This window comes from Drosophila virilis, chromosome 5 (genome assembly GCF_030788295.1).
Source record: "Drosophila virilis strain 15010-1051.87 chromosome 5, Dvir_AGI_RSII-ME, whole genome shotgun sequence".
Taxonomy (NCBI): domain Eukaryota; kingdom Metazoa; phylum Arthropoda; class Insecta; order Diptera; family Drosophilidae; genus Drosophila; species Drosophila virilis.
The window spans coordinates 15,191,465-15,210,157 of record NC_091547.1 but is presented as its reverse complement, the minus strand read 5'-3'; the positions used below and the strand labels follow the sequence as shown (position 1 = coordinate 15,210,157).

Genomic DNA, 18,693 nt, shown 5'->3' with positions numbered 1-18,693 from the left:
GCATATCATGAGCCCTATTGAAAGCCTGCCCCATTATTTGGTGTGCGTGTCACTAACTGATTTGCATAAGAATGTCCAGGCAAAAATGTCAATAACTGCTCGTGTAAGGGCGCCAGCCTAATCCTTTGGCACATTACTCCGCCAGAAGGATGTGAAAGCGACCATTTGGCGGGGCTTTAAGTACCAGTACAAATATTAAATTTCTAATTAATCTTTATATATATATATATCAAATTGTGTATGCCGACTAGCTGACTGGCTAACGGGTTAAGTGCACGCTAAGGCGTTTTGGCGAATTCCACCCGATACAGTGGAAAACTAGTGAAAATGAAATGCATGAAACTCTTTTGTAGAGCTTCTTTTATAATAGAATGAATCTTAATCGATTTTTTAGTCTACCTCCCGGAAAAAAAGAACCGGATAATGGCCGCTTGGCTTAAAGAAATTATCTATATAAAATATATTTTAAGCCTATTATTTGAAACAGTTTACAATTTAGAAATAAATACCTCAATATCATTAGGTCTGTTTGGACTTAATCAAAGTGTTCGCTAGTAGACTCGATTTCTACACATTTGAAGCTCGGTCGAGAGTGCAACTGACTGCAGCTGAAATAGGCTTTTGTTATGCAAATTGCAATCTTTGGATCGGTGACTCGGTGACCCAATGGCATAGAACCAGCCCGAAAACTTTCTCTGCCCCGGCGCTGCCCACACAAAGCAACACGGGTCCGAGAGTCGGGGGCTTCGCTAGGTCTTGAGGCGGATAGATATGGTTACCTAATTGGTTGGCCGACTTGACTGAAGATTAATTGCAAAACGAACGATTTCTTTGAACAAATAAAAATAGCTAAGTAATATCTACAAACAATAATGAAAAGTAAAAGTTTGTTTTAGGCAACCGAACAATGCGTCTAAATGAATTCATGAATAAATTGTCGAGGTGCCGCTCGAGCTCAAAGCTTGTTTGAGTTCTAAACAAGTTTTGTTTAATTATTCTTTTTGTTGCCGCTTTTATCTGTTTGGTTATTAATTTTATGTGGCACAACAGTTTTTTGTTGCTTTTTATTCCATTTTAATTTACGACTGAGCCTGTTTCCAAAACTAAAAGTAATTTGAAAATCTGTTTCTCTTCAACAAAACCCTAAATGTGACCAACTGGAATATCCAGCACAGATTCTTAGATCTATAAATATTCCGTATGACCTGATGATAGTATCTACAATTTGGCTGCGATTCGTTAGGTCAGCAAACGATTCATGCTCAGAGGGCTCGTAACATGAAACTCCAATGCCATAGCCCACAATGCCAGGCACCACTGTGGCTCACATGTGTGGAAAAGTAAAACTGAAAACCACGAGACCACAACGAGCCACAACGAGCACTGGCAACAAACGTGTCGCCATTTAGGTAAAACTAGACTAGACTAGAGCCAGCAGACAGCTCATAAGTACAAACTTAACAATTTACCATAAAACCTACTGCCAACTCGCACAAAGCACTTCAACTCAGTTTACATGCGGTTATTTAATACATGAGCAAATCTTGGCCTCGACGATAGAGTTTTGTGTAATACTATGCAAATCACATTTTGGATTTGTGCAAACACACACACACACACACACAAATACTTAAAGATGTATCGCAATCGAAACAAGCAAGTTAAATATACTTCACATCTTGACAAACTTCCCACAATCAAAATCAAAGAATTTATTGGAATTGCCCATCTCACTCGTATTTATTCCAAATATCAAGACTCTAATTTCAACAGTCAGTCGGATAGACATAAATTCCATTAAACTCAACATACTCGTTTTCACTTTCTGAACAAGAAGTTCAAGATATTTAAAGTAAATCAAATCTGTAAGTAAAAAAGAATATATATATATATTTAAGCCTCAATACTTGAGAAGTGTAATGCTCTATCTGATGCTATTCGAGTTCCAAGTCGTTTATGACACCGACTACTCAGTGAGCGCCGCGAGAGGCATAAAATTTACATTTTCTGTGTGTGTGTATCTTTCTCTTCTTCTGATCATAAGTAAAAATAAAACCGAACCGAAGTCGAACACAATCGGATCGCAGAGCTATGAAGCCGCTGCCTTTCCCTCGCACCACTCAACCCCAACCTCAACCTCGAACTGAACCAAGCTGACGTTCCAACAACCTCCGCACAGTTGTTCTGTGTCTCTTCAGCGGGGGTCTCGGGTTCGGCATAAATAGAAACTGTTTCCAGTTCGATGAGACAGCAACGCAATTACACGGCCAAAGATCAGCGCACAGATTCTACATTTAAACATAACATACTTCATGTGCTCTGCTTCGTATCTATTCCCAAGCTCTCAGGCGTGAATTCGTCATACCCGAAACTTGTTTGCGTTAATTGTTGTGATAATTTATATTCCTTTGCTCGAAAACTCTTTAAGTATTTATGAGTTTTTGATCAAATCTGAATGCGAATATGTTTTTATGCCACAGTCTGCTAATATTTCTAACAATATTATACTTGTGATGTAGTTGCTCTGATATAGAAAAGACGGATGAAAAATGGTCTTACATGTAATAAAAAAAAAGTACTCTAATTTCTGTTGTGCCAATGCAAACTTTGGTGTACCTAATAGGATTGCAATTGCCTGGCGCATTCGTCAGGGTCAAAATTGTAAGCAAAGTGGCTGGAAAGTAGAGATTACCCCTCTAGGAGATACCCTGTTCCTGTCGTCGAGATAACATAACACATATATACTAAACACGCTAGCTGCAAGCTTATGCTCCTTTTCACCGATTTTTAAGATAATACCTTCAACACTGTTTTTATTTTTAGGGGAAATAGAAGAACGTATTGTATAACTGTGTGTACTCTACGAAAAAGCATAGAGCTCTATACTCAAAAAAACTACATTGAAAATCGATATTTATCGATTTTGCAGATATCGTGGAGAAAGAAGAAAGAAAAAAAGGCGTAAGAGAAACTATGTGCCATATATCGCTGCGGCAGATGGACATAGCTAGATGGACTCGTCTGTTGATGTCGACTAATATACGTATCTAAGGTTAGAGATGTCTGCCTCTTGCACAACACCAATATACTCTTTTGTGGCCATTTTCAATGGGTAACAATGGCTAATTTCAGGGTATAGAAATTAATTTTTTAACGACTCGAGTTTTTCGACATTGCTGCTCATTTGATTCGTGCGTCAGCAAAATACAACGCAGGCCAAGGGCAGCGACGCAATCGTCGCGTTCGGCAGGTGTGTTTGCATTGCAAGAGCCCTTTCACGGCGACACCGCAAAGATCAGAAAAGTATGCGGAGCACCTGCTCAAGCAATGGAACGCAAAACAGAAATCGAATAGGCGAAACACTGCGCAAATAGCTAAACGCTTGGCTAACCCCCAAGCATGCGACGTCTAATTAAATGCAGATAATCAAATACAAATACCCGTCATGTACTTGGCGAATATTTATTCATTCAATCCCACAATCAATCAATCAATCAATCAACAGAAAGCAACAAAGCCAGCTGCGATTGCGGCTAATTGTGCAGCTTAATCAGTGATCGCAATTAAATCTCAAATCAAGTCGGGCCAAGCGAAGCGTGAAAGCCTCTAAATGACCTTTGGCACTTGGATGCGATTCGCTCACAGAAATCGAATCTCGCAGGGGTGTGGTCGATTGCTGTCAGCGAGTGTTTTATTGTGCATAACAGCTGTTGGCATTACGCCCTCTTAACTACATTCGTGTTGCCGTTGAGAAACAACTTTGACATTATCCCAATTTGTATACCCTGTACTTATCGAGCTGAGACGAGCAAGACATATCCAACTGTGCGATCACTTCGATCTCGGAAATCGTAAGAGAGAACTGTTACATTTCCCCACTTTGTATACCCTGTACCCATCGAGCTGAGACTGTCATATCAATCTGTATAATCGAATTTGTATACCCTGTAAGCGATAGGTTATCGAGACGGCAGCTCGTCGTTGGGAACGGAGTATCTCTGGCACTCTGGACTGGAGCATACTACTTGCGGTACTTGAAAAAATAATCCCAGCACTGGCAAAAACAGATCATAATTGCAGTGTCCCAAAAAGTAACTCTAATAAAGCAAAAATGTTAAAAGAAAGCCAGCAAGACGAGAGCAAAACATGGGCAACATTAGCGCTAAATCGTTTAAACTTCTTACAAACTATAAAAGGTGAAATTATCCGCAATGAAAATGAGCGTAAAGTAAACAAAGAGCCGGACATAGAGTCGGACATTGATGGGTCTGGCCCTGGGTCTGCGCCTGGGTCTAGCTTGGGTTTGGGTCTGGGTCTGGGTCTGGGTCTGGTCTCTAGTGCAAAGATTATCGGGCTAATGCTCGCAAGAGAAACATGACGAAGTTTGACCCAATTATCAGCGTCACTTGGCGAGAAGCCAGCAATTTTGGATATTACCACAAAACAAAATTGAATCGAAACAAAAAGCAAAACGCCGAAAGCTAAAACCAAATGTGGGTCAAATTCGGGTCGAATCGAAAGCAAATGCACAAAACAATTGTTATTTTTTGTTGTTTATATTTGCCTTGAATAAGCGATAGCCTAAAATCTCTTAATTATACAGAGAAAAGCACAGCAAACATACAGAAAGAACAGTTAACAGTAGACCAGGTAATGTTTCCATTGGCCCAACGCCCCCGCACCCGTGCAAGGCACACATGATTCAGGAGGACGGACAGAGAGAGGCCATTTAGTATGCAATGGTCGGCAGAGTGCCCAACCTGTTGGCCAGAGAACAGTACATCAGCAAGTTAAACAATTAAGACCGAGTAGATACCCTTTTTCTTATCAAGAGAAAATTTTAGGACATATAGTTTTCGAGTGATACAGATAGACAGACATGGCTGGAATATATATGCATTACACAATTGCCTCTGTTACATACATAGACTAGAAACCATGCAACCCTTTTTTACCTATTTTCCATGCGTACAGGGTATAGTGAAAACTTACGTATTTACTTTCTTATTGCGACTGTTCTCGTTGTTTTATTATTTAACATGCACAGCACGACCAATTGATCGCCCCTCGCCGTTAACCCACCCCCTTGCCTACCTATCCGCACCGACCCCTCCCCCCTACACCACTTATGTGCAAGTGCTTTTATTGCCATTGTCGTCTCGTCATCAGCCTCGTCTGACGTTTGTCTTCTGGCTTAGTGTTTGTTTTCTACCGTGAAGGTCTTCTTTTATAGCCCGTCATCGTACCAGGTCTGCTATGGAACTTACAATTGGTCTACAAGCATGTTTACACACACACACACACAGGCACACTCGCACAAACAGGCACACTAACGATTTGTGTGTCAATGTGGCAATTGATTCGAATTGCGTGTGAATGCAACGCCATCAAATTGTGAATGAATATGAATCAATTTTCCATTTACTATTTACTTACGTTATGTTTAATGCACTTGGTTATAAAATTTGGGCCAAGATTTGTTAATGTTGATGAGTTCCTAATATAGATGGGACATTTTCTTCCAAGAAGAAGGAAAAATCGCTATGCATCTTAAAGAGAGAGCCTAGACCTAAAAAAAAAACTAGGCTAATGAAATGTTAACTAAAGCTTCCTACGTAAGCAAGCACTATTGAACCGGGCAGTCCGGGCAATTTCTCCTTGTTAATATATGAAAATGTTTGTCTTAAGTATTGATTTTACCATATTTCATTTATTTTTATTCACAAGCAGAAAAGCAATAAATAAAAACTTCAAACGAAGACAAAAATAAATGAATTTTGGCAATAATTACTGTTCTTTCTATTCTCTTCCAAATTTAAATACTGCGTTTTTAAATATTATAAATCAAAGACTTTTCTTTTAAGCAATGAAAACGAGATATAGGGCAAATGCAGACACAGTCAAAGATGGCCTTTCAACTTCTATGCTGCTAGCAAACACATTTTAACTAAAATAAGTAGCTACTAGATTAAATTATCTCCTTATCAGCGAACTCTTTAGACACATTTATCGAAAATAAATAGTTTTTACAAGTCCGCCAGGGTATCTGAGCTTCGGAGTGGCAAAGATGTTTTGGCCCAGCATTATTCTGGATCATTTTCTAAAGTATTCATAACTTTTCCCATGCATAAGTTAAGAGATTGGCGCGAAGCACAACGTGTGTTGTATATGCATTTACACCTGAGCATTTTCATTTTTTTCTCGCTGATGTGATTAACGTTTGCGTTACAATTGGTATTTAGTGCGCGACTGAATCGAGTAAAGATGGGGCTCGGATTCGAAGAGCAATAGCTCCATTACCACCTTGGAGATCGGCAGCAGCAGCTCCAAGCGAGCACTTAAGCATCTCGAATGCCTTTCCAATTATATACAGTGTTTGAATTTTGCGCCAGTTTTCTGGGTCTGGGTCTGAGTTGTGCTGTTCGGACTTGGTTGACTTGTTGGCAGCGGCAATTTGGCAGTAAAACAACTGCGAAAGAAAACTGAAATTTGTATCAAATTTGAAAACTCACTTCAGCATGGCGAATGCCTCAGTCACGCTAACTGCCGCAACATCAGCCAAATACATCAACACAAACTCGACTACACATTTATACTACTCACACACACATATATATATATATATATATATATATATATATGCTTATTTAGGTTCGTAAGTAGTTTGCCATGGCAAAGCCGAAGAATTTTTAAAAATATCTATATCCACAACGAACCCGTCGCGCACACACACTTTTTTTATGGAATTTTCCTTGGCCCAAGTAATATATATATATATATATATATTTTACACAGTACGTGTTGAGAAATTTGCAAACTGTGCAGCTAGATACACTTAAGTAAGTATAGATACTATATACGCAAATGGGTGCGTCAGTTCGTTATTGAAATTCGCTTTATGCAGGCACGAAACGTGGCCACACAAGAATCACAGCCCGGCCTGTAATACGAGACAGTGCAAAAGGCAAATCCTCAGACGGGAACTGGCATTGTGCACATTGTCTGATCAAGTGTCTCTCCTCTTTTTCTTTCCAAGCAGGATGTCCTTATGTAAACAACAGCCCTTGAGTGCGCTCGGCTATGTATCTCACGGATGCAGCTGTGCCACACGGCCCCGGACTGCTGATCGGTTCGCTCTGCCAGAATGCGGGCCATCTAGGCAAACAGAGAGCACAGCCAGAGAGAGAGAGAGAGAGAGAGAGAGAGAGTATTCCCTTTGAATATAAATATAAGACAGCAAAAAACTGATAGATATTTTCCAGTTTTCTGTGTGGTTGAGCACAAGTACTCGAAATTATTCGTATGAGTACTCACACATGAGTGCTGCCTCTGTGTTTGTGTGCGACATATCTGGGCCCAACTATTCATGACACTATCAATCTTACATCAGAGAGTAAAAATAAACATATACGATTAATAAATAATTGTGTTTGTTTGTAATAATCGATATAAATATAAAACTATTCGCTGTGACTAATTGATTGACCGATTGTAGATCTACCTAGCTGACATTTTTTGATATGACTCCTGTTTCTTACATTCTCTGACAGAAGTTTTTCTTTTTGACTTCAAGATTCAAGCAGTTCAATGTGTGGGGAGGGGGGGTGCTACAAAAGAGCCAAGCCAAAATCCGAACTGAATCATGTTTTCTTCAATTAAATTAAATAATTACAATTTTCGGCCTGGAGCAGGTTCGAACCGTGAGCCATCCCATCTCATGAGCATCCCAATAGACTCGATTTAACTTTGTAACAGAGCATAAGAACCGAGTTTGACATGAAGTTTAAATAAACTTTAGCTGAGTATGCTGCAGATAAATGACAAGAACTACTCGTTGCAATGGCCAAGCGAACGAAAGGTACTTAAAAACTCGACTTGCCTGGGCCGGGGGACTCATTTCCTGTTGCTGGCCTGCACTCATGAGCTTGGAATTTAACTTTTTACTCGCTGCTCAGCTCGAATTGCTGTCGAGGAGCAAGACTTTTTTGCCATCGCTGTGCAAGAGTGTCTGTCAATAATTGCCGGCTAGTTTCTAATTTGCCAGCAGCCTTTGATGTTTGGCCAACATCTTGGGTATCTTAAGTATGAAAAGTATGCAAATGAATGAAGATTGGAAATTGTAAAATGTTGTATACTGTTAATGTGGCGCTAATTTGGCCGCGGGCCTCAAATTTGTCGATCGAATCGTATCAATCAATTAAGCATATCTGCGCATCGTCCGTTAGCACTTTCTGATTGCGTTTTTATCGTTGGCTAACAAACCGAAATTGTGCAAAATTACGTTAGCATGGAAATCGACGGGATCATTACGTTGCTGGCCACATCGAAATGTCCAAAATTGTAAACACTCTCTCCGCTAAAATGATATTTTTGGCCCTTTTTTTTCCAGAGAGCTTCATAATTGTGCGCGAGTGGGTTAGGCAGCTCGCAATCAATTATGTATGTGCATATATTATTGGCCAAGATGCGGACACAAAGATTTCAGCTTTAACAAAACGCAGATAACGGTTCTTCTTTAAAGTTTATTGCCTAGGGCAAAGATATAAATTAAGGTACAAGCAACAAGCAACAAATAAAAAATGAAAATAAAAGTGTGGCCCATAACATATAAATATATAAGTATAAAGAAATTAAAATTTTATGCATACGAGTATGTCAATTTTTTGATAGTTTTCAATTCAATTAAATCTACTTGATTTTTTTTTATATACATATATATAATTGAGTTTATTCAGTTTTTAGAAACAACAAAAAACTTTTAGCTTACCTCAAATATAATTGTGTTTCCAGGTAAAAAGATTTCAATTATAAAATTAGTCTGATTGGAACATAATCTTTGTGTTTGTGTGTTTGTGGCTTTTCCTGTTGTTGCTGATCTGGTTAGAAACTGAACTTGTTATTGTTGCCTTAAACTGTTGTTTCGCGTGGGAGGAGGCAGGAGACGTGCAGTACTTGTTGGATTACAACAAGCAACAACAACAAAATCATCACGCGATTAGTTTAAGCCGAGGTAAAGAGAGAAACAGCCAAAGGGTATCCGACTTGTGCTTGCACACACACACACACACACACTTACATGCTTACGTTTATATGTATGCGTGTGTATATATTTATACACACGTATTCACCCAAAGCTGCAGAGGCAGCAAAACGAAAACAAGAAGAACGCCAACATTCGACAAGCCGAGCTCTAAATACCCTTGCAGACATTTCTTATGTGTCGTATATTTTCAAAAACATTAATTTCGCAAATATTATGACTAGAGGAGATTTACAATATAATAGTTCGATTTTGGAACTTTGTTCGTATGCCAGACAAATCCAGGCAAAGTTTCATGAGAGTTTTAAGACTGAGAGATTAGCATAGGAACAGACAGGATCGGAGTTGTCTCCTTTTAGGCGTCACACATTTCGTGATAAAATTATAATACCCCATGCAAGAGTATACTGCGAAAAAACAAAAAACAACATGCACACGCAGACACACAACAAGAATATGTATCTTAAAACTGGTTTAAGATTTGTTGGGATTGAAGTTGGTAACTTCGATGCTTCTGCTCAGGCGGCGGTTCAGGCTCGCGTTTGTGTATGACTTGACACACACACACACACACACACACATGCACAATGTCCACAAGTGTATGTGTGTGCAAGCAATCGCGTTTACATATGTCCATACAAAGAAGTTAGTACTTTCCAATAATAATAGATCGGATTCTATTCTCTGTTACTATTTTCTTTGACATAACGAAGCGCGAATAACATTTGCATTTGCTTATTAATTCATTTATTTTTCACACTGTTTCAAGCCAAACAACTGTTGCTTTTGCTTCTGGCTGCACTGGAAATGTGGGCACATGAAATCACAATAAGATATTAAACAAATAGACAATTGGCGTTGGCCGGTTGACGTATCATTTTCATATATTATAACTCAGGTAATAATAATATTATTCTATAAGTTTCACAATTATTGCATGATTTTAACCGGCACTCAGAAATGACGAATAACGCAACCAATTTACAGAGCGGATTGGCGCCAGATATATTTTATAATTAAAATTGACAATATAACTAGATAACTAGATTGTTGCAATTTACATTTAATGCTTTAATATTGGCCTTGCTTATACTTTGAAATACATTTTTCAAAGTCGCGATACGGATGCTCCGACGCAAAACAGCCGACCCGACCGCCTCGAAAACAAATTTTACAATAACAAAAAGAACAAACTGTCAGCGATGCAGCAGTTAGCTATTTAACAGAGCAATGCGCTGTTGTGGACTGTTATTTAGCATAAATGCTAGTGTTAACTGACTATCGATAACTTATGTTAGTTTTTCTCTTATGTTGGATGATGTTTTTATCCGGAACCGCGAGATAATCTTTTTATATTCATTTTGCGTACCGAAACTGATAGGAGTACACATTTTATAATACGCGCTCATTTTTATCGTAGCAAGAAACAGTATCTTATCAGGTAAATCTCCAAAATGTAAACAACCGGCATTTGTTTAAAGCTAAATGTTGAGAGATTATCAGAAGTCATTAGTCAGACATTGTCCGCCGCAATGAACACACGTAAACTTTCAACGCATGTGCTAAACACCTCAACTGGAAAGGCAGCAGCTAACATTAGGATAACTACCTATCGCCTGGAGGAATCCCAAGAATGGAAGGCACTTCGTCCATCGGAAACCAATGCAGATGGTCGCTGTCAGCTACTTGATCAAGCGGACTTTTCCAAGGGAATCTATAAGTTAACCTTTCATGTGGGAGCATATTTTGCTGCGCAAAATATAAAAACCTTTTATCCAGCCGTCGAGCTGATAGTGGATTGCAGTGAGGAACAAAACTATCATGTTCCGCTTTTACTAAGCCCCTATGGTTACAGCACTTATCGCGGAACATAGTTCGTACTATTTTGTATGGTTGACAAACAATAAATAAAATGGGGAATTAAAAAATAAAAATTCTGAGGCAGTTTTATCATGCATTCAATTTTGAAGAATAGCGGGCTCGTGAGCTTTTCGAAAATCGATATCGATTTGCTTTACTAGTGAACATTATATGGCCACACTGTCTCTCTCTAGGGTGACCAGCTTTTCTATTTGGCATTATTTGCAGCTAACTCGTGCACGTGCTTGTTGGCCTGTTGGTGATTTGTAACAGCTCCTCATTTAGTTTTGTAAATATTAACTATTTGAGCAATGACGGAAGTGGAGGATGGTCCAGCGGAGCCAAGCATAGACTTCGTGCCAGCCCTGTGCTTTGTTCCACGCGGCGTCACCAAAGAGCGTCCTGAAAAAATTGTCCTAACACAGGCGGAGCTTGCGCGCATTATTGGCGAGACTCGGGACCAGTTGCATGAGGACGACGATGACGAAGATGAGGACGAAGAAAATATGGATGTCGACCGCGAGCCACCCGCTGCCAGCGCTAACAATGCAAATCCACAAGATGACGAATTCAACTTCGAGAATTATGAGAACGAAGCAAACTCTACGGTAACAAACATTGCCAACGTTGTTGACGCCGATGAGCAGGTGCCCGACGAGGACGAAGACTCCGAGGCCGAGGACGAGGTGATTAAGCCAACTGACAACCTGGTTCTCGTCGGGCACGTGCAGGACGACGCCGCTAGCATGGAGGTCTGGGTGTTCAATCAGGAGGAGCAGGCTCTTTACACACACCACGACTTTTTGCTGCCAAGCTTCCCGTTGTGCATCGAGTGGATGAACCACGATGCGGGCAGCGACAAGCCAGGTAATATGTGCGCCATCGGCTGCATGGATCCGATTATCACCATCTGGGATCTGGATATACAGGATTCCATTGAGCCGACATTCAAGCTTGGCTCAAAGGGTAATCGCAAAAAACAGAAGGAACAGTACGGGCACAAAGATGCTGTGCTGGATTTATCGTGGAATCCCCAATTTGAGCACATACTAGCGAGTGGCTCAGTGGACCGAACGCTCATCCTTTGGGACATGGATGAGGGCCAGCCGCACACAACCATCACCGCCTTCGAAGAGAAGGTGCAATCCATAGAATTCCATCCGGAGGAGGCACAAAGCATTCTCGCCGGCTGTGCGGATGGTTACGTCCGCTTGTTCGACTGCCGCGACGCCGAGAATGTAAACGCGGCATTTGTCAAATGGCAGATTGACGGCGAGGTGGAGAAAGTCCTTTGGCATCCCACAGAAACCAATTACTTTATCATTGGCACCAACGACGGCAACCTGCACTATGCCGATAAACGTCGGCCCCAAAACCTGCTCTGGTCTGTCAAAGCCCACAACGAGGAAATATCTGGTGTGTGCTTCAACAAGCTAATGCCCAACCTGCTCACTTCTACGTCCACGGAAGGCACGCTCAAGATATGGAACTTCAACAGCATCGAGCCCAAGCACGTCTACGAGCATGACTTCAACATGGGTCGTTTGCAGTGCATGCGACAGTGCCCCGAAGATCCTTACACGCTCGCCTTTGGCGGCGAGAAACCGCCGCGTTGTTCCGTATTCAACATCAAGAATTTTGAGGCTGTGCGACGCACCTTCGGTATTCCCGATGCCGAATAAAATGTCTACTCTGTATGTTAAACCCGAACGAAAATAAATAGTTATGTACATTTACAAAGAATGTATACAAAAATATCTAACTATTCTATATTAAAATATCTTAAAAATAGCACATATATCAAAATCCAATATATTTTTTATTATACGTTATGGAATTTGGGCAACAGTAAATGGATAATTGATAGTTTGACAAAAGAAGCTTAATGATAATGTTGAAAATCAACTACTTTAACTACTTTATCTTAAAATCAAACGAATTGGTCACAAATCGAAAGTTTTCCAGCAATAAATTCTTAGACCTCTGAAAGGGTGACTGCTTTGCTTAAAGTATCCAATATTATTGGAAATACAGCGTCTAGCTCTTGAACAGACCGACGCACATCAAGAGATTGCGGCGCGTGAAGTGGAGGGTCACAAACGGCGAGTTCTTGCTGGGGAAAGTGCGCAACAGGTAAACGTCCTCGTCATTTTCGTCCTGATGATGCGACACTGTGATCTGGTTGCTCAGATAGTCATCGGTGAGCTTGTGAAAGTCCCAGAGTGTCAGATTGTTGTCGAGTCCGGCGGCGGCCAGCACTGTGCCATCGCGGCTGAATGTAATGGTGGATACGGTGCTGGTGTGCCGCAACAGCGTGGTGACCAATGAGCCGTTCGACAGGTCCCAGATGATGATGTTGTGGTCGACGGAGCCGGAAGCCAAATAACGGCCGCATGTAGAAAACGCCAGAGAGCTAACCGTGCCCTTATGGCCGGTCATGAGGCGCACGGACTGGCCTGTTAGCGCGTCCCACAGGCGCACAGTGCGATCGCTGGACCCAGTGGCTACGTAATTGGAGTTGGGATGAAATTGCACGCAGTCCACGTCCGAAAGGTGACCGACAAAGACGCGTAGCGCCTGATTTGAGTCGGTGGCCCACAGGCGAGCAGTTTTGTCATAGGAGCATGACACAAAATAGTAGCCGTGTGGCGCAAAGCGCACATCCCAAACGGGATAGACGTGGCCGCGATAGGTGACCACGCAAGACCAGGTGAGCAGGGACCACAGCCGGATGGTGCTATCCTCTGAGCAGGAAAGCAGCAAATTCATCTCGGGCGCAAAGGCACAGCGATAGACTGGGCCCGTGTGCCCCAAGAAGGAGCGCGTCATCTCGCCGCTGCGCTCATCCAGCATTCGGGCATTTATGTCAGCCGACTCCTTATCGAGTTCACGTAGCGCATCGGCCTCTTTGAGTGCGCGCAGTTTCGCTGGCGTCAGCGACCAGATGCGCACAGTGGAGTCACCAAATCCGCAGGCCAGCATTGTGGAATCATCAGATATCTCGGCACATGTGACCCCCTGCATAGAGTTGAGTATTGTGTAGAATACGGCAGAGGGCAGCTGATCCTTGCTGAGCGGCAAACGCTTGCTGGCCTCACGCAACGCCTTGAGCTTGAGCAATTTGTCTGCGTCCTTGAGCTCCGGCAAGGGTATGCGATCTATGGCAGGTGCATTGGGGTCTGATTTCGATTTCTTGGAAAGCAGCGGATCTTTTTTGGGCTTCTTCTTTTTGGGTCGATCTGGCGCATCCGGATCATCGTCCTCTTCTTCGGGTGCCGGCGCTGGCGTGGTCAACGTCTGAAAGTCCACCTCTTTGAGCAGACCATAGTAGACACGGATTTTGTTATCCTGTCGCTTTGCGTCGCCAATGTGCGAGCCAGCCGTTGCCACGCACTGCAACTTGTTGCGCGCCATGCCCTCGTAGGTATCAAAATGCAGATACTTGGACACGATGTCCGCTACCACCTCCTGCCTGCGATCCTGTATGTGACGCTTGAACAGCGAATGGGCATCCCGCGACATGCGTATCACGAACTTATCCGTCTCCATTGCAGACACCAGATCGTTATCCAGCAGCTTCTCCGGCTTCGATATTAGCAACAAGTTGAACAGACCCTCGATATAGTAGCCATCCAGATCCGATTTGTATTTCTCAATGAACGCTCGTGCCTTCTCAATCTGCCCGCTGGCAAGAATCTTGAAATAGATTTGCACCAGTATCGGATAAAGGACCATAGACAGCTCGTGCTTATAAATGTCCAAGGATTCCTCCACAAACGTGCGCAACTCCTCGTACGCCTGCTCATAATGCTGGGCATCAAAGGCATCATCGCCGATAAACTTTGCCAGCGCTTCGGCTGCGTTCGCTTCGGTCACGGCCTTCGCTTCGACGGACGTTGATGCTTGCGCCTGGGTAGACTGGCGCTTGTGGTCGTCATCAGCCAGGGCCAATGCGGCACTGAGCACTGCCTTGACGTCGCCATCACAGATATTAGCGAGATCTGCACTGTTCACATTTGCCTCTTGGCAGAGCAGCTCCTCCGTTCCTTTTAGTTGATATTTTCTCAGCAGCTTGAGCAAGCATAGTAGCTCCCGCTTGTCCTGCGACTGTGACGGAGTCTCGCTGCCATTGCCGCCATTTATGTTGGTTACTTCTAAACTCATTATTAAACAAAATTATTTTCTTAAAGTTTGTGTTTGTTTTGGTAATATCGATATCGATATACCTTGGCAATGCGTACAGCAACGATTTGGCCATTATCGAATATGAACGCAGTGTTTAGAGTTTGGTATTTTTCTGCATATTTTCAAATCACAGGTCTGAAAGCTTGCGTTACACAGCACTGGTTAATTTCAACCATACCTAACAGCGAGAAATATTTATAACTCATACATAATATTTAAATTAAATGTTTACTAGAACTTGCTATTGAGCCAACTTTCTTTAAAAACTCCAACGTGCAGCTTTAAGCAGTTGAAAAATATTTTAGGTTAAAAGTCATGAAGAAAAGAGTTGTTGTAAAGAAGGTACGTAACCCCATAACATATTTTTGATAATAATTTGTAAGAATGGCGGCATAAATTAACATTATTTAGCAATAACAGCTATTTTCAGAATAACTTTGTGCCTATATGTAGTGCCTGTGATCCAATCCCCAGCATTCAGACTTTGCCTGCCCCAAAGTAACCTTTGTATTCTATGTCTCCAAACCATGAGTGAAGTTGATTTTGTTGTGGTAGGTTTGATAAAGCTGAATATCTGTGTGCATGTGTGATTCTCTATATATATATATATATCTCTTTAAATGTTGCTTTATATAAATAACTATTGCAACTGTTGACCTTCACAGAAAAAAGTTGCCCCCAAAGCATCAAAGTCCATTGACAGTGATGCAGCCGGCGATGGCGAACCTAGATACACTTACACCGGACGCATGTTGGAGCTGGTCGAGGCGTATAATTCTGCGGTGCAATTGCTTGTGCCAAAGTGGCCGTGGTACTTTTACCCTGGCTATTTGATATATGCGGTATATTGGCGTTACGCCAAATACTACAGGGGCAAGTTTCTGCTGACGCCCCTGCCCAATCGGCTGTACGAGTTGCTGACCAAGAACGAGCTGATCAAGTCCGAGCATGTGCTTCTGGCCAGCATGGATGTGTACAGCACCTACGCTGAATCGGACGATGTCAATTTTGTCAATTTAATTGTACGTGGAGGGGGCAAGGCCACTAAAACCGCTGGCACTGGCTCCGATCACTCCTGGGACACATCGGAGGTGGTTGTCAAACAAATCTTGCAGGATACGCCATACACGATAGTGGCCCAGATACTTCCAGTAGAGAACTCACAGTGCCAGAGCAATTGTCTGTATGTGCAGGTACTCTTCAAACATAGATATATCCACAAAGTTGCAATCTGATTCTGTTTGCACACGTCTTTAGGAAAACTTTTATGGCAACTTAATGGATCGATGCGGCACCAGCAAGCACAAGCGCAACAATTGCTGGGTTCAGCTGGAGTGCTTCAGCGACGAACAAACGATACCGACTATTGCCACAAAGGCGCACGTCTATCTGCTCAACAATCCGCACGAGCTGCCGCCAGAGGTGTCTGAGCTAATTCTGAGCAACTATTTCAATACGCCACGCATGCTGCACCGTGGCCACATCTACCGCATCGAAGTGAACGCACAGCTGGTGGGCACCGCAGCCTATGCCCATTACTATCTGATTTTCGCTTTTCTGCGCGAGGTCTACTTTCGCTGTGTGCACCTGGAGGCGAAAGGCAGCGAGTTTGAGCTGCAGGCAGTCGTGGCAAAGAACTTCAGCAACCTGGTGCAGGTGCCACATGCGCACAGCTTTCTGCCCCGCCAAATTCTGGACAGCTGTGCCATTGCAGACAACTATCCCAGTGGTCTGAGGAAGCCCTATCAAATGCTGCGCTCTTCGTTGGATGCATTTTTGCCAAAACAGTCTGCCTGTCTATCATCGAAGCACATTTTTCCCGTCTTCTTGCTGCAGGGCGAGCGCGGCTCAGGCAAAACGAAGCTCATCAATGCGGTGGCTCAGGAGCTGGGCATGCACCTGTACGGAGCGGACTGTGCGGAAATTGTATCCCAAGTTCCATCACACACAGAGATGAAACTCAAGGCGGTATTTGCGAAGAGCCAGGTTAGCGAACCGCTGCTGATCTGTTTTCACAACTTTGAGGTAAACTGCAATACGCTTATAATGAAAAATATATATAATATTTGTTTACTCTCCTCACAGATATTCGGCATCGACAACGAAGGAAACGAGGACCTACGCTTGCTGTCTGCCTTTCACGTACAGATCCAGGAATTATTTACCCGCGACCGCAAGCATCCGATCGTGGTTGTAGCGTTGACTAGCGACAAACATTTAAAACCGATGATACAGGGCATTTTCTTGGAGATAATCAGCATTGAAGCACCCAATCAAGCAGAACGATTCGAGCTGCTAAAGTGGATGCACGTGCGTGAATCCTTTAACGACGCAATTTACAACCAAAAGGCATTAGCCAAGCTGCCGCTTTTTCCACTGCACATGCAAGCCCGCTATATGAACAGGCTCTCTCCAGAGTGGAACGTGACGAGGAGTGCTTTGCACGAGGTTGCGGCTAAGTCGCAGGGATTTATGTTGGGTGATCTGCAGCTGCTCTACGATAATGCTGTGCGACTCAAGCGTCGCCAATCCCACGGAGAAAGTCATCTAACTCTAGAGCACTTTTCTAAAAATCTAAACGAGATGCAGAGCTCGTTTGCCGACAGCCTGGGCGCGCCTAAGGTGCCGAAGGTATACTGGTCCGATATTGGAGGTCTATATAAGCTAAAGGATGAAATACAAAGCAGCATAGGACTGCCGCTGAAGCACGTACATCTCATGGGAAAGAATTTGCGGCGTTCTGGCATACTGCTCTACGGACCACCAGGCACTGGCAAAACTCTGGTCGCCAAGGCGGTGGCCACCGAATGCAATCTAAGCTTTCTTTCCGTTCAGGGCCCCGAGCTGCTCAACATGTATGTGGGACAGAGCGAGCAAAATGTGCGTGAAGTATTTACGCGCGCCCGCTCAGCAGCGCCATGTGTACTGTTTTTGGACGAGCTGGACTCGTTGGCACCGAATCGAGGTGTGGCTGGTGACTCGGGCGGCGTCATGGATCGCGTGGTATCACAGCTGCTCGCTGAGATGGACGGCATGTGCAACGGAGACGCCACAAAACCCATTTTCATACTGGCTGCCACAAATCGTCCGGATCTAATTGATCCCGCTCTGCTGCGACCCGGCCGCTTTGATAAACTCTTCTATGTCGGCCCGTGCTCTACGGCCGATGACAAGGCGGCGGTTTTGCGTGCACAAACACAGCGCTTTAAACTGGCCGGCGACGTGGACTTGGCCGAGATTGCCGAGCGTCTGAAGAGCGAAATGAGCGGCGCGGACTTGTACTCGATATGCTCCAATGCTTGGCTCTCGGCGGTAAGGCGAACCATAAGCAAGCATTTGGGTTGCGGGTTGTCGGCCAAGGAGCTAACTGCCGAGCACATTATCGTTGAGGCGGAGGACTTCACGACATCCTTCAACAAATTCGTGCCTTCAATCAGCCAAACTGATTTGGAATATTTCAGGAACCTAAAGGAAACGTATAGTGTCTGATTGTTACTTAATTTATTATTTTTGAGTTCAATGTTGAGTTTGTTTGTAATTTGTAAATATCTTAATGCAATTATAATGTTTCTTGAAACGAATGAACCAGACATAGCTAAATTATCGCG

At 43.1% G+C, this 18,693-nt stretch overlaps 5 protein-coding genes across 9 annotated transcripts in view; 3 read left to right on the top strand and 2 right to left on the bottom strand.

The window, feature by feature from the left end:
* The window catches only part of LOC6626684 (streptococcal hemagglutinin), a 31,352-nt gene extending 21,127 nt beyond the window's left edge, over positions 1-10,225 (bottom strand). For 2 of the 3 annotated variants that reach the window (XM_032436851.2, XM_032436852.2), the window contains exons 1-2: positions 10,102-10,225; positions 8,768-8,876 (exon numbers count right to left, since the gene is read on the bottom strand). The gene's annotated coding sequence lies outside the window, so the exon portion shown is untranslated. Of the gene's footprint in view, positions 1-8,767; positions 8,932-10,101 lie in introns of those variants that run through there. The other variant, XM_070210057.1, reaches the window with a different exon arrangement.
* Positions 10,226-10,536: 311 nt separating this feature from the next.
* LOC6626685 (uncharacterized) lies at positions 10,537-10,974 on the top strand. Its single transcript, XM_002049786.4, has one exon. The coding sequence runs from the start codon at positions 10,573-10,575 to the stop codon at positions 10,912-10,914; it is 342 nt and encodes a 113-aa protein (XP_002049822.1). The 5' UTR covers positions 10,537-10,572; the 3' UTR covers positions 10,915-10,974.
* Positions 10,975-11,211: 237 nt separating this feature from the next.
* On the top strand, positions 11,212-15,427 carry nclb (no child left behind). Its single transcript, XM_070210060.1, has one exon. The coding sequence runs from the start codon at positions 11,212-11,214 to the stop codon at positions 12,580-12,582; it is 1,371 nt and encodes a 456-aa protein (XP_070066161.1). The 3' UTR covers positions 12,583-15,427.
* On the bottom strand, positions 12,697-15,064 carry Taf5 (TATA-box binding protein associated factor 5). Its single transcript, XM_002049788.4, has one exon. It carries the CDS (start codon positions 15,062-15,064, stop codon positions 12,938-12,940), a length of 2,127 nt encoding a protein of 708 aa, XP_002049824.1. The 3' UTR covers positions 12,697-12,937.
* On the top strand, positions 15,287-18,666 carry Pex6 (peroxin 6). 3 transcript variants are annotated; one of them, XM_032436953.2, is made up of 5 exons: positions 15,287-15,427; positions 15,506-15,636; positions 15,751-16,278; positions 16,343-17,110; positions 17,171-18,666. In XM_032436953.2, exons 2-5 carry the CDS (start codon positions 15,613-15,615, stop codon positions 18,572-18,574), a joined length of 2,724 nt encoding a protein of 907 aa, XP_032292844.1. In that variant the 5' UTR covers positions 15,287-15,427; positions 15,506-15,612; the 3' UTR covers positions 18,575-18,666. The 3 variants fall into 3 exon arrangements, with proteins under 3 accessions (XP_032292844.1, XP_002049825.3, XP_070066160.1); XM_002049789.4 differs by lacking the exon at positions 15,506-15,636; XM_070210059.1 differs by lacking the exon at positions 15,287-15,427 and having other exon boundaries at positions 15,497-15,636.
* The last annotated feature ends 27 nt before the right edge of the window (positions 18,667-18,693 follow it).

Bases quoted from the DNA above. Each gene is read 5' to 3' on its own strand.
- Taf5 (XM_002049788.4), bottom strand. From the start codon at position 15,064: ATGAGTTTAGAAGTAACCAACATAAATGGCGGCAATGGCAGCGAGACT.
- LOC6626685 (XM_002049786.4), top strand. From the start codon at position 10,573: ATGAACACACGTAAACTTTCAACGCATGTGCTAAACACCTCAACTGGA.
- Pex6 (XM_002049789.4), top strand. From the start codon at position 15,401: ATGAAGAAAAGAGTTGTTGTAAAGAAG. The intron at 15,428-15,750 runs GTACGTAACCCC...TGACCTTCACAG, and splicing joins AAAGAGTTGTTGTAAAGAAG to AAAAAAGTTGCCCCCAAAGC. The intron at 16,279-16,342 runs GTACTCTTCAAA...ACACGTCTTTAG, and splicing joins GCAATTGTCTGTATGTGCAG to GAAAACTTTTATGGCAACTT.
- nclb (XM_070210060.1), top strand. From the start codon at position 11,212: ATGACGGAAGTGGAGGATGGTCCAGCGGAGCCAAGCATAGACTTCGTG.